At 50.1% G+C, this 14,743-nt stretch overlaps 1 protein-coding gene across 2 annotated transcripts in view; it reads left to right on the top strand.

Annotated features, from left to right (window-relative positions):
* MYO5B (myosin VB) overlaps positions 1-14,743 on the top strand; it is a 342,213-nt gene that overhangs the window by 209,621 nt on the left and 117,849 nt on the right. For both annotated transcript variants that reach the window (XM_061131126.1, XM_061131125.1), the window contains exons 8-9: positions 6,331-6,438; positions 9,981-10,090. In XM_061131126.1, the coding sequence (XP_060987109.1) occupies positions 6,331-6,438; positions 9,981-10,090 (218 nt within the window). The remainder of the gene's footprint in view (positions 1-6,330; positions 6,439-9,980; positions 10,091-14,743) is intronic.

Genomic DNA, 14,743 nt, shown 5'->3' with positions numbered 1-14,743 from the left:
TGTGAACCTAGTGCAGCTGAGAAAGTGAACGTGTTTGTCACTCAGTCGTGTCTGTCTCTGCGACCCCGTGGACTGTAGCCCACGAGGCTCCCCTGTCCATGGAATTCTCCAGGCCAGAATACAGGAGTGAGTTGCCATGCCCTTCTCCAGGGGATCTTCCTGACCCAGGACTTGAACCCGGGTCTCCCACATGGCAGGCAAACTGTTTACCATCTGAGCCACCAGGGAAGCCCTGAGGGGAGCTGAGAGCCAGGCCAAAGCAAGAAGGGTGAGCAGGCTTTAGTTCTCGACACCACACCCATGTAGCCCCTCTCCTTGGGCCTGGAGCCCACCCCAACCCATATTCAGGGCCTTATCTTTGAGTATTGACTGACTCCTGCTGCTGAGTCCTCCAAGCCAACTCCTGATGGGTTTGTGTGCTGAGGGCAAGCCTCAGGCCACGCAGCTTGCCTGGCCTGGCCTGTCATCTGGGTTTTGGGAGGTGTGGGTAGGTTCAGGACTAGCAGACGGTGTACAGAGCTGGCTGTCTAGACAGGGGTTAGCTTGCTGTCGCTCAACTATGAGAGAAGGCTTGGCGGTCCCAGAGCCGAATCCTTGCCACCACAAGGGCCCAGGACCAGCTCCACCTCTGACCTCTCCCTCCAAGGCTCCCAGGAGGTGAAATACGTCAGGTGGGTCAAGCCCGGGTCTGCCCTCTTAGCTCTCTGCTCTACTTGGCTAGTAGTCAAGTAGAGTGGATGCGGGTAGCAATCAATGCCTGTGTTGGGCACTTTAGCACCGCTTCCTTTATTCATTGAATGCTATGCAGGCGAGTTTGACCCTGGGGATGCACTGTTGAACCAAACATTGTGGGTCCTGCCCTTGCTCCGCTTACAATACGGAGTGAGAAGGGTGTGCTAAGGGGGTGGGTCACAGCTGCTCAGGGGCAGTCAGTTTAAGTTGGATCCCAAAGGAGGAAGCCTTGGAGGACACGCATGACACTGGCTTTGTGCCCTTCTCGAGCTGCTCAGTGCTTGCAGGTCTGATTCTCCCCAGGGGTCGTAAACTCCTCAGACAAGGAGTGAATGTCACCAGCCTTGTCTGATGGGTTTTGCCGTGAGCTGGCTGCTTGGGGCTCTGATGTTGGCTTGCAGTCACAAGGGACCAGGAAGGCAGGGCATGTAAAGGCTGACACCATGCTCCTCCACTCCTTCCACGGGCCAACCTATGGGGGATGAAAACTTTTTTCTAGGGCTAATTTTATAGAGAATAAATGAATACTGGCAAGACCCATCTGGCTGTACTTGGACCATTTTATTCCAAATGTAACTTTAATAGGAAAGAAATCATCAGGTTTTTTTTTTTTTTTCCCTCCCACTTACAGGAGAGCATGGAGGTGAGAAATGACTTTTCTTTACTCCGTGTTTCAGCAAGGTGCAAGCGCCTTAGGCTCCTGACTGGAGCAGTTGAAAAACTACCCAATTGGATTAGTTTCTTGCTTTCTTACCTGCCTGTGCGCTCCGAGAGCATCTTGGAGTGTCGTGAAGAGCCTTTGATAAGCTCTCATGCTTAGGCGCGAGTCTGTCTTCTGCCTTGTGGGTAGATTGGCTGTGAGCCCTGAAGCTTGATGTTTTTAGTTCCACTGATAACCCTGGTTGGTGGATGGAAACGTCAAATAAAAGAAGGACGAGCCAGCAGCTTCTAGTGAATATTCAGACCCGCCTCACCTTCCTCCCGCTTTTCTTCACTTAAACTGTTGTTCAAATGCAGAGATCTCTGTAAGACCCCTTGGCCCTTTAGGAGTTCTGTGTATCTGTCTGAGGATGAATGGAGTGGACAACAGATACGCAGACAGCCACACTTTCCTTTGCCCTGTTGTTGGTGGTCTGTTGTATTAAAATGACCTCAGGGTGAGATTTAGAAAAAAAAAATACTATTAGTAGCATGTTAGAGTATGAATGCATGCATGTGTGCTAAGTCGCTTCAGTCGTGTCTTACTCTTTGCAACCCTATGGACTTTAGCTTGCCAGGCTTCTCTGTCCGTAGGATTCTCCAGGCAAGAATACTGAAGTGGGTTGCCATACCCTCCTCCAGGGGATCTTCCCAACCCAGGGATCGAACCCACATCTCTTATATCGCCTGCATTGGCAGGGGGGTTCTTTACCTCTAGTGCCACAAGGGAAGCCTTAGAATATGCATAAATGCTGGTTAAAAGAGGTATAGTGGACTCACATTCCCGTCACACAGTCAGGAATAAATCCTTTCTTCTTTTATTTCCATGGCTATGCTGATACAGTTTTATAAACACCCTTTCTTGCCTTGCACAAGTCAGGGTACAGCCTCCCCAGGTGAAGTATGAGCCCTGGGCCATGGTCTTGATGGTCTTGCTCTAATCACTGGCTTCACGACCCCTTTGTACACTGATTTGATCCAGCGAACCAGTTAATAGGGGATTCCATGGTGTTTGTCTCTTTGGAAATTCTAAGAAAAAAGAGAGACCCAAACTGGAGGACAGGAGACCCCTCTTTGGGATGGGATGATTGGCTTTCTGGGCCTGAAAGTAGAGCTGAGATACAGGCAGGCTAAGCAAATGGGGACCGCAGCCTGTTGGGATGTCTGTCTTATGGAGAGAGTCTGGGGTGTAATGTTAACAGAGGTGATTGCAGCCTTAAAGCAGAGGGAAGGAAGACGGTTGTTTTGATTGTAGTAGAGAATGCTGTGATTGGCCAGGGTAGCCCTTGCAGTGATGAACCTCAGTGGGAGGAAGTTTCCCTGCAGGGCCTGTGAGTTTGGGAACTCAAAGCCAGGGAGGATGGAGTGGTCTGTCTGACTCAGAACGTGAGATGGCAGGGCCCTGGCTGCTGACCACAACAGGTGTTTGATACTGAAAATGCCTCCTTCTCTCCAGTATGACAGTTTAGTGTTCTTCTTGGAGTCTCAGACAACTCTGGTTTGTCAGCTGATACTTTTGATAATGAGTTCAGTTCAGTCGCTCAGTTGTGTCCTATTCTTTGCAACCCCATGGACTGTAGCACGCCAGGCCTCCCTGTCCATCACCAACTCCCAGAGCCCACCCAAACTCATGTCCACTGAGTCGGTGATGCCATCCAACCATCTCACCCTCTGTCGTCCCCTTCTCCCACCCTCAATCTTTCCCAGCATCAGGGTCTTTTCAAGTGAGTCAGCTCTTCTCATCAGGTGGCCAAAGTATTGGAGTTTCAGCTCCAGCATCAGTCCTTCCAATGACTATTCAGGACTGATTTCCTTTAGGATAATGAGTTAGGTTGTATCTATGGCTAAGCAATGGGATGTCATAGATAACCATCTCCTTAGCGGGGTGATCAAGGAATGGGCTGCCAGGCCTGGCCAAACCCTGGGTGAGCCTGCTCCTTAAAACCCTATGGTGCTCAGCTTGCCTGCCTTAAAAATGGGAGTAAATATACACTTGGCCCTCCATATCTGCGGTTTATACATCCCTGGAGTCAGTGAACTGAAATTCGACCCACAGTTGTAGAGGGCTGACTATACTACATCATTGTATATAAATTTTAGTTGCTCAGTCATGTCCGACTCTTTGTGACCCCGTGGGCTGTAGCCCGCCAGGCTCCTCTGTCCATGGGATTCTCCAGGCAAGCATACCTGGAGAGTTTTGCCATCCCCTTCTCCAGGGGATCTTCCCAACCCAGGGAGCGAACCTGGGCCTCCTGCGTTGCAGGCAGGTCCTTTACGGTCCAAGCTGCCAAGGAAGCCCTATTTGACATGAGACTTCAGCATCTGTGGGGGGTCCTGGAACCAACCCCCTGTGGATACACAGGGACAGCTGTATTCAGCCATCCTCATATGGACACTGTAAAAATCATCAAACAAGGTGTTTTGAAAGGTAAATATGAAGGGGGCATAGAATTGACGTTTTATTAAACCTCTGAAGCTGTTACATTACTCTGTGTCGGAGCTTCCAGGGTGATGAGAATGAAAGATCTAAATTTGCCATCTTCCACAAAGACCTAATGTCACTTGCTTCATCAAAATGGGCTTTTGCTGTGGCCGTGAGTGTGGCACTTCGGGACTGAAGTGCTTCATCTCCCGGCTCAGGTGCCTGCAGTCATCAGAGGGGGTTGAAACGACTCCTCCAGGAAGCCCTTCCTCATTAAACATGACCGCTATTCTGCTGTTTATTCTGTGTACAGTGTTCCTTGCTGGTTGTGTGTGAGACTGGGGTTTGGGGCTGAGTTCTGCCTCTTCCTCGCTGGGCCTGGTCGCGTGGACTGGGCCCGTGGGAGGAGTTGGCAGAGCGCAGTGCTCACTGGAGCGTAGGATCAGAGGTGGGAAGTGGAGAAATCTGGCAGGAGAGGTCGGCAGGAGCCCGAGGAGTGACAGTGAGGAAGCTGGCGGATCTGGGACGTAGAGGAGGTGAAGGAAGGATGAGCCATGGGTCTGGAGTGACTGGAGGAAGCCACCTAACCAAAGGTCCAGGAGGTCCTTCTCGGGAGCTTGACCTTCGCCTTGAGGACAGTGGTCTCCACGGGGCGTTTGGCAGGGAGTGGTGTGATCCGTTTCCAGAGATTTGGAGGAGGATTTTGAAAGGACAGGAGCAGAAGCCAGGGGAAAGGTCTAGAGCCTTTGCAACAGTTCCCAGACAACAGAAGCTGAAGGTCAGGCCCGGGGCAGTGGCAGTCAGGAGGGAGGAAGGAAAGAGACTGAAGAAATTCTTCAGAGATCAAATCAGAAGGACAAGGTGTTGAAGGGGGGCACCGGGAGTTGCTGGGAAGCTGGACTGAAGCAGGTGTAGCTGATGTGCCATCAACCATACGTGCCCAGGTCAAGAGAAGATCATTGAGCTGGTGTTTGCAGGGGAGGCAGGAAAACAGTCAGTGTCCAGTGTTGGCATCTTATCAAATCCAAGCCCTGGACAGGATTGTAGCCCCACAGAGGTGCAAGTTTGTGGAATGTGTAAGTGACTTTCGAGGGTAATTTTGATTGGCTGCAACTGTTGCCTGAAACGACAGCTTCTAAGCCCTGGGGTGCAGACGCTGCCCGGCTCACTGCTCTCTGTGCTCCCCTGAGGGCGGCTCTGAATCCAATGACAGACCTGGGTGCCTGCTCACTCACCGTTCCCAGGCGGTGAGCAGAGGCCTGACGGAAGAGGAACTAAACTGAGGGTTGAGAGTGAGCACTGAGAGCCTCAGCCTGGGTTTGCACACATGCTTAAATAGCTCACGATGCCCTGACGTTTAAAACAAAAAACGGCTGTGTCACCCTGGGCACATCATTGCCCTTCATGTGTTAAAATAGGCTGTCAGACCGAGATCACGGGTGGTCATGGAGGTCTGCTGCTGGGGTGGGTGTACATTTTTTTTTACCATGTTTCTCAGAGCCTTTTAAAGATAAGTCTGCAGTGAATTCTACTGTAATTTGAACCAGCCATTTTATTTTCTCATGTTTTTCATGTATCAGTTTAACACAAGGGCAGCAGCAGTTTCTGTCACTGTGGTGTAGTTTTCTGTCTTTTGTTCCTCAATCTTCTCTCCCATTTGCTGTTGTCAACAAAGATGATATTTGAAACCCTGTTTGGCTCCACTTATACGAGGTACCTAGAATAGTCAAATTCCTGGAGTCAGAAAGTACATTGGTAGATGCCCAGGGGTGGGGGTGGGGTTGGGAGGAGGATAGGGAGTTAGTGTCTAATGGGGACAGAGTTTTGGTTTACGAAGGTGAAAAAGTCAGGAGGTGGATGATGTTAAGATTGCACAGTAAGGTAAATATACTCAGTGCCACTGAACTCTGTAGTTGAAAGAAAGTGAAAGTGAAGGTCGCTGAGTTGTGTCCGACTCTTTGCGACCCCATGGACTGTTCTTCAGGCTAGAACACTGGAGTGGGTAGCCTCTCCCTTCTCCAGGGGATCTTCCCAATGCAGGAATCGAACCCAGGTCTCCTGCATTGCGGGCATATTCTTTACCAGCTGAACCACAAGGGAAGCCCAAGAATACTGAAGTGGGTAGTTGGATTGTCCCTTCTCCAGCGGATCTTCCTGACCCAGGAATCAAACTGGGGTCTCCTGCATTGCAGGCAGATTCTTTACCAACTAAGCTATGAGGGAAGCCCTGAACTCTGTAGTTAAACATGGTTAAAATAGTATTTTTTGTGTGACTCTTACCACAATTTTAAAAAAAAAAAAACACTTAAAAAAAAAAAAAGATGATATTTGAAAGGGTTCCACTTCTTGCTGGGAATAAACTCTGGCCTGGGACAGCTTGCTCAGGGGCTAGGCATCCTTGGGGGCGTGGTCTGCCGTGAACCCGGGATGCAGCGTCCCACCTGTGCCTGACCCCCTCACTTCCTTTCCCACCGCAGCCTGTGCCGAGGACTTCTTCTACACGTCACAGGGAGGAAACACGGTCATCGAGGGTGTGGATGATGCTGAGGACTTTGAGAAGACTCGACAAGCCTTCACGCTCGTTGGTAAGGAGCTTAGGGATGGGGATAAGGGACCAGAGGGTTGATTTCATGGAGAAAAGCAAGCTCAGCAATGCCCTGCTTGGCTTGCCAAGCTTAATAAGCTGGTGGGGAAACCCTCTGGCTCCTGGTGAATATCTTCTTATTTTTATTCTACCCCAACCCTCAGGTTCCCAAGCTGGTGGTGTAGAGCTCTGATGCCCTTTCTTAACAATAGGATTTGAGTGTTGATCTCTTGGATCAACCATGGACACCCCCCTTTCACTCCCTCAGGGCATGGACACAAACCAGGAGGAGCTGTATCTTTTTGCCTTGTGGTCTGGGTTTGAAGCCGTGTGTTCTAGCAGAAAGAACATGCCCTAGGGGCCGAAACTACCCACATACCACCATCATGGGATCCAAGTTGGAAATGGAGCGTAAAGATCTGGCAGCTCTGTAATTCAGGCAGTGTTATGTCTGTTGATGCTGTTTCCATCTCGAGCTTAGCAGTGGAATCCCTAAAACAAGAATTTCTCTCTGTTCTTGGTCCTAAAGGGCAGTTCAGTTCAGTCACTCAGTCATGTCTGACTCTTTGCGACTCCATGAACTGCAACATGCCAGGCCTCCCTGTCCATCACCAACTCCCAGAGTTTACTCAAACTCATGTCCACTGAGTCGGCAGTAGAGCTAGAGAAACTGCCCCCTTCCCTGGCCAGTTCTGGGGGAGAAGAGCCCCAAGGTGGTAGGCAATCCATGCTTAACTGGGAAGTTGAAGTGGTAAATTCCTGGGACCTGCAGCCAACAAAGGGGAAGCTTCGGAAGTTGGTCTGAAATCCTTAGAGTGGCTCAGGGGGTCCTGGTGCTTTTCCCAGCCCTTCCCTGATGGACATTTGGCCTCTTGAGAGGTATGATCAACCCAGAGCAGCATTTCTTAGGTTCTTTGGGGATCAGAATCTGCCTACAGTGCAGGAGACCCAGGTTTGATCCCTGGGTCGGGAAGATACCCTGGAGAAGGAAAGGTCAACCCACTCCAGTATTCTTGCCTGGAGAATCTGGTGGATTAGAGGAGCCTGGTGGGCCGCAGTCCACAGGGTTGTGAGTGACTAACACTTCGCACTTTTACATTGGGAATCAGGGATGTCTCATCCATGGTCCAGATAAAACATGGCTGAACAGGACTCACCCTGATCGCCACATGGGGAGAAAAGCAGGATTTCCTGCGCTGAAGTCTGAGGGCCGTTCCCTTCTCTGGATACCTGGTGGATAGATGCGGTTTGTCTTTTGTACCCATGAGACAGAAGCCACACTGGTTATCCCAACAGAGTAAAATTACTGTAATTGTTAACAAGAGCAGTAGTAGATAATTAGCTAGTAAAGAAAAGGATTTCAGGGGCCCAGAAGCAGTGGGTGTAAAAGAACCATCTTGAGGGTGAGGAGCAGAGTCAGCGCAGGAGCTAGTGGCAAGGAGAGCCCCCCACCTACGCCAGGCTGAGATTCCCCACACTTGTAGGGGATGCAGCTGCCCCAAGGTCAGGAAGCCCTCTGGTGGCGAAGGAACCTACCGTGGGGTGTGAGCCAGCCCCAGTCTGTATAAGCAGCCTGCAGTATACCCCAGGGTGTGGTGGAGCCAGAACTTCTCAGAAGCAGCTTCTAATGGGGGAGCCTGGCCTGCGGACACAACTGGTTTCTCTGCTGGGAGGTGCCCGGGCTCCCAGGATGAGTGCTGATGACCGCGGGGGCCAGACCCAGGAGTGGGAAAGTCTTCCTGCTGCTGTCGCCTTGCGGAGTCCCCGCAGCGCCCTCTACTGACCAAGCGTGATTTGCCACTCGCAGGCCAAGAGGACGTGTTCACGGGGCCTAGTGGCACCCCACTCCAGTGCTCTTGCCTGGAAAATCCCATGGACGGAGGAGCCTGGCAGTCCATGGGGTCGCTAAGAGTCGGAAACAACTGAGAGACTTCACTTTCATTTTTCACTTTCATGCATTGGAGAAGGAAATGGCAACCCACTCCAGTATTCTTGCCTGAAGAATCCCAGGGACGGGGGAGCCTGGTGGGCTGCCGTCTGCCATTGCCTTCTCCAGCTTTAACCCCTAAACAGGTACATAACCGTCCAGCTTCCTGTGTTGTCCTGGGTTTCAGCCTCTGGCTTTAACCTGTCTTCCTTTTGCCAGTCTTAGTTACACTGAACCAGGGCATGTGCCTAAATATTCACCCTCTGGCTGTTTTTCTGGTTTGTTAGTTCAAATAAAACCAGATACTGGGATGATGCATTCATTTCTGTAGACATTTGCAAGCACTTGCTCTCTGTGTAACAAGTACCAGTATCATCATTCTATCACCCATGTTCCTGAGCACCTATTGTGTGCCGGCCACTAGGGGATATAATGATGAAACAAGAACAGAAATGTTCATGTTTGGGTTGTCCACTTTATTGATTATCTGAGTAAAGCTTTGATCCTTACATGACACATCTTTACTGCCATTTATATTTACCATTTACTAACATTTATATAGGTGTCACTGACTTTTTTTTTTTAGCTTGAGTAAATTAATGTCTCAAAAATAAGTAACTACATCTGGGGAGGAATTTGGGGGTAATTGTATTATCTCTTAAACTGAATGGTAGGTTGACTGGTGTTCACTCTATTAGTCTGAAGCCTTTTTAAAGTCTGAAATATTTGGTGATTCAGAAAGAAATGATGGGACTTGCCTGGTGGTCCAGTGACTTTGACTCTGAGCTCCCAAAATATGGCACTGGGGTTTGATCCCTGCTTGGGGAACTGGATCCCATGTTTTGCAACTAAGAGTTTGCAAGGAAAGATCCCACATGCCACAGTGAAGACCCATTGAAGCGAAATGGATAAGTAAATAGATATTTTTTCAAAAGAAATAATACCTTAAAGCTAAATATAAATGTTAAGACATTATCCATGTCTTTGATAACTTACATGCATAAATAACAAAATTGACAGTAGGTATTTGCTGCTAGTGGCTCCGGAGTAGGTGTGTGTGTCTATAACTGAAGAAGCATATAGTGTCGTAAACAGTAGCCCCGGGGGGACAGCCAAGGGCCAGCTGGCTGTCCAGCCTGTAACAGTGTCCCCAGGAGAAATTCTCCTCTTCTTCCCCTGTTGGCACTTCAGATGTGTGCCACAGATGTTTGTGGGATATTATATTGAGAGAAAAATGACTGCAGATAAATGACCATTTGTATTAAACTCATAAAAACATCTGTAAAGTGCTTGGTTGAAATAAAGTCCAAAATGGGTCTGCACGATTGCCACCTCTCCTTTTCTCTCAGAGAAGTTAAAATGATCCTGCGACCCATCTGGTTTGATCAGGACAATCACCATGAAGATATTTCTCTTTTAGGCCAAGGAGCCCCTTTGCCCTCTGAGCTGTTACTGTGAGAGGTAATTACTTGGTGAGGATCCTGGATCATTTTAGGAGTCATTGGCCTGGAAAGGAAAATGAAACTTTTTTTTCAAAGTCCTTAAAAAGAAAGTAAAACATCCTTTCTATCCTACTGTGGATATTGAGTGTCATTCATTCATTTTTTTTTCCCCAGGAGTGAGAGAGTCCCATCAGATAAGCATTTTTAAGATAATTGCTTCCATCCTGCACCTTGGAAATGTGGAGATTCAAGCCGAGCGCGATGGTGAATCCTGTAGAGTATCAGTAAGTTGCCCTCCAGCACGGGAGATAACATGTGCACACTTCACTCTGTCCCTCCAGTTTTGTACAACTGAGGTGTCTTTGCACTTAGAGGACATTCATAGGTTATTTATTCTTAAGAGTAACGGTTTCTGTTTCCTTGCTGATAATTTTTTAAAGGAACAAATCCTTTTCAAATCAGCTGCCATCAAGATTCTGTAGCTGAGGGCAGGGAATTTAGGGGGTTATTTAGGGGTTATTCAATAAATTCTTTTTGATGGTTTGGTTTCCCAAGTATCCCGAAGTCCATGGGATTCTACAGAGTGTGGTCAGCTCATGAGTCCTTCTGGTCTGTGCTTGCTGGGATGGGAAGGAGTATTGGACACCATGCTGGTGATTGACCCTAAGGAGCTTACAGTCTAGTTGGGTAGGCAGGGCTGATGGCAGCAGTGGCCAGGATTTTGACAGTACACAGGAGAATATTGAGACATCTATATGACTGTGTTGCAAACTGTGAAGTGCTCTGTAGATGCTCTTAATGACTGTTTTCCTGGTGCCCAATGTAGTATAATATCTTGTCTATGGTAGATAAAAGAATGTCTACATAGGTGGATGGGGGAGCACCACCAATCACAAGCAGTATAGACAGCGTGTTGTGTGCGCTCTGGTGTGTGATGGTGTCAGGCTGGACTGAACTGGTCTTCTGACCTTGCGTGAGTGAGTCTGCAATTGCTTATTTTAGGTCTTTCGTGTCCATTTATGGCCAAGTCCTGGGAAGTACAAAGTACGATTCTTGCTACCAAAGACTTAGAATTGAAATAACTGGGGAAATACAGAAGACAATGCTGTGGATAATGAACGTGGGTTTGAGTGTCATCACCACTCACAAGCTGATGCTTTTTCCGCTGTGCATTTTATAACTCAGCTAAACCTGGCCCTGCCTCAAAGGAGAGGAAGACTTGAATGGTAGCTGGCCTTTGACCGAGCTCATCACCCCGTCCCACGCCCATACGTCTTCTCTAAAAGAGAAATAATAGCTTTGGGTTTGGAGCCCAGGAGGGCTGCCAGCACCCTCGGCATGGAATCTGCAGTCCATGTGAAAGCAGGGAATGCTGGAGCCGAGCCGTGCCCATTGTCCCCGGACATGGATGTGCGTGTGCCTGTGTGCGTGTGCGTGTGTGTGTGTGCGTGCGTGTGTGGTTGGCAGTGACGATGCTGTGAGTCAGATTGTGGTGAGTGGAGAAGAACCTGGTGCCGTGCTGATGTGGGGAATGATGGATGGGCCCTAGTACAAGCCAGATGCCCCCTGGCCTGAGTGTTTATAGTCAGCGGAGCACAGAGTGCCCATGCCTCTCTACCCCCTACACCCCTGTAAACGCCCCCTGGTTCCTTAGGGCACCCATACTCTGCCTCGTGCCAGGAACAGGTGAGTCTGGGAAGGCTGGTGTTGGAGAGCTCCTGCGTCGGTGGAGAAATGCAGGAACGGTGACAGATGGCCCCTGGCCTCCACCCCGCCCTCCCCCTGATCTCCTGCTTTTCAAGGTCACGAGCTGGTCACACCCCCATCGTGGGTTCTTGCCGTTTTCACGCCTCTCCTCCGACCCTCTCAGGGTGGTTGTACTTTTACATTTATCATGTGCTGATTTGCTGCATCTCTGTCCCTCGTGAGACTCCAAAGCCCGTGAGCACATGGACTGTTCTGCTCACTGTGCTCGCGCCAGCAGCCAGCCCAGGGCCCAGGACTCGGTGGACACCCCGTAAGCAGACGGGTGGCTGGCGGGGGCTCCCCCGGCTCAGGGGGGTGCAGTGAGCCAGTGGAGGGGCCCTGGGCGGGGTTGACGGCGAGGCAGGAGGACCAGGGTTAGAGAGCTGCTGGGCACCTGTGCTCGGGGGTGGGGTGGGACCCTCTCCCTCGCAAGCTAGGGCTCTGCTTGTCAGTGAAGTGTCCTCTGATCTGGCTGATCTTCCAGACCAGCCTCTGCAGGGATCTTCAGGGGAGAAGGAGCAAGAATGTTCACTGGGGACATCACATCGATGTCTGCTTCCCCCTCTAAGTTCCCGGGCCATGTCTCCTGTTCTCCAGCCCTGACACACACTGGCAGCCACAAGTGTGTGTGCAAAGGCTGTGAGGGAGGGTGTCGTGCACACTTGGAGAGGGGACGGAGGACACCGATGGTGGTGAAGGGACGGGGAGGATGCCTGGCAGCCAGAGGCTTGGACACCACGCAGCGCAGGAGGCCCTTCCCTGAGAGATGATGGGAGTCAGAGGACTTTGAGCACAGGTCCGTCGTCTAGGCCGGTCTCGCTCTCCAGTTAGAGTCAGTGTCGAGAACTAACTAGGAAAGAGAAGTCTTGGGTCAGGACCGCCAGGGTTCAAGCTCGGGTTCTGCCGTTTCCTGATAGTGACTCACCTTTCAGAGACTGTGTCCCCGTCTGCGGGTGGGGGCGCTTGGCACAGGCTTCGGGGGCTTGAGTTCTTGACTGTTCTCATCCTTGTTGTTACATTACTCTCCCTTCATGGTATTGGAGAAACTAAGGCCTGGAGAGAGGACCTCCTTCTCTAAGGTCATCGTGATGGCTCATGGCAAAGCCAAGTCAGAGCCTGGCCAGTGCTCTCTCCCCAGACCACTGCCAGCCTTGCTTCTCAGTCCGCGGGGCTGGGCATCCTCACCAGCTGGTGTCCGTCCCGCGCGGTGCCCAGCACAGTGCTGAGCGTGCCGTGTGCGCTCGGGAAATGCTTCACTAAATGGTTGGTAGTGATTCCGGCTTATGCCTTGGGTACACAGGGTGGGCCTCCTGCTGGAAAGGCTGTCGGTCCAGATGCACTTGCCTTCTGCTTGGTAGTTTTTATTTGTAATTAAAGCATGAAAATATGTTCCCTGCCTGCCACAGTTACCTTGGAGATGCAACAGCATGCAATTACTTGGACACCAGAGGCAATTTGTTTCTTGAATTTGGCAATTGGGGCCCACAGAACTCATCTGCTGCCTATGATGCTGGCCATTTTTGATGGGTTTAGCATCATTTAATTAAGCTTAAATGTAATTGCATGGCATTAAATCAGTTTCAGTCAGCACCTTTAATCAATGGTCAGAAGGGGGTAATCCATGGCCAAGCCACGCCTTGCCACAGCAGATGAGAACCTGTCCCGTGGTGATGATCAGAGAGTTCCAGAACTCATGGTTCTTTCTGTACTGCATTCACCTGGGAGATGACAGGGAGGGGAGAGAGGCTGCGGGCAGGCCTTGGGCGGTCATGTTTGCTGCTGGCGGGCCATTTACATGTCAGGGAATCCAGCTCAATGCTTTGCCTGGCAGTTAAGGACTTCTTGGTAACAGGTCAGATGAACAAGTTGGACACCTGCTACCTCCGAACCTGTTGCCTGCCAAGCTGTCCCCAGGCACTTAATGCTATCACATAGGGCTTTCTGTTTGCAGGAGAGGGCGGGTGGTGGCAGCGGGGTGGGGGAGAGCAGCAGGGTAGAAGGCTCTTGGCCAGAAGTGGCCACAGCTGCCCCACCGGCTGAGTGAGTGAAAAGGTGGGGTCCTCCCATGCCCCCAGCCCAAGCTGATTCTCTGCCCACCCCCGGAACCTGGAGCCTGGTTAGGAGCTCTGGGTCACAGATAGGGAGCCTTTATTTGACCCTGCTTTTTCTCATGTGAAAAATAAGGGGGATTGGATTAGAATGGTGATCCCTAAGTATTTTCCTGAGAACCTTAACCCTAGGCATTTCTTTGGAAGTTAAGGGTCTTTGTCAATTAAGTTCAGGAAATGCTCTGTGAAATCTCTCTCTCTCTCAGTGTGTGTGTGTGTGTGTGTGTGTGTGTGTGTTAACAGGGTATGTTAACAAGCCCCTTCCACCACGTTCAACTTACGGTCACTCTCCCCACCCCTGCACTCTTGTCGGGTACAGCCAAGTCTTCGTAACTATTACTCCACAAACCATACTCTGGAAAACCTCTGACCTTCATGATTTGGGGAGGTTCTTTCCTACTCTGACATTTTATTGTTTGTTTTGTAATTGTGTGTATTTGGGTAGATAGATTTTAAGTATCTGTAGGAGGGGAAAGAAGTGATTTAGCAGCAGCAGGAGGAGGGGAAAAATGGCCTCGGGAAGTGGCACAGTTATTTGTGTTAGTTTTCATTGAACAGGCCCACATTTACATCCTCCATGGCAGCCTCATCAGAAAACGAGTCCCACAAGCAATTCAGGGCCATTAGGAGGTAGCTCATGATGTTCCTGGATCGCCTTTCCACCCACCTTGGAGTCTTGAAGCTCTCCAGCAGGCTCATGGCTGGGTTATCAGCTTTCCCTGGGGGATTCAGATGAGGGAATGAATACGGCAAAAACCTGGAGAGGAAAAGCAGGTTTTCTGGGGGGAGTCGTGAATGGGTAGCAAGGGTGACCCAGGAGACTCATACTCTTGGGTGAAATAAGACTCTGGGTGACTTGGTTATCAATGACTCAAGGACCAGGTGGTATGATTGGTACTGTGGGTAAGTAAGGGTCAAGATCACATGCAGCTGACTGCCTGGGTGAGTCCTTGTACTTCTCTGAGACTCAGTTTCTCACCGGTATGGCGAAGGGATGGAAGCCAGAGGCATTCCTATTTTTTTCCCAGCTCTAAACATGAATATAAATTATAGCATTCAGAGTGCTCTTCTCTGGTCAAAACT

The sequence above is a fragment of the Dama dama genome, chromosome 27 (assembly GCF_033118175.1).
Source record: "Dama dama isolate Ldn47 chromosome 27, ASM3311817v1, whole genome shotgun sequence".
Taxonomy (NCBI): domain Eukaryota; kingdom Metazoa; phylum Chordata; class Mammalia; order Artiodactyla; family Cervidae; genus Dama; species Dama dama.
This window is presented reverse-complemented; position numbering and strand designations above follow the sequence as displayed.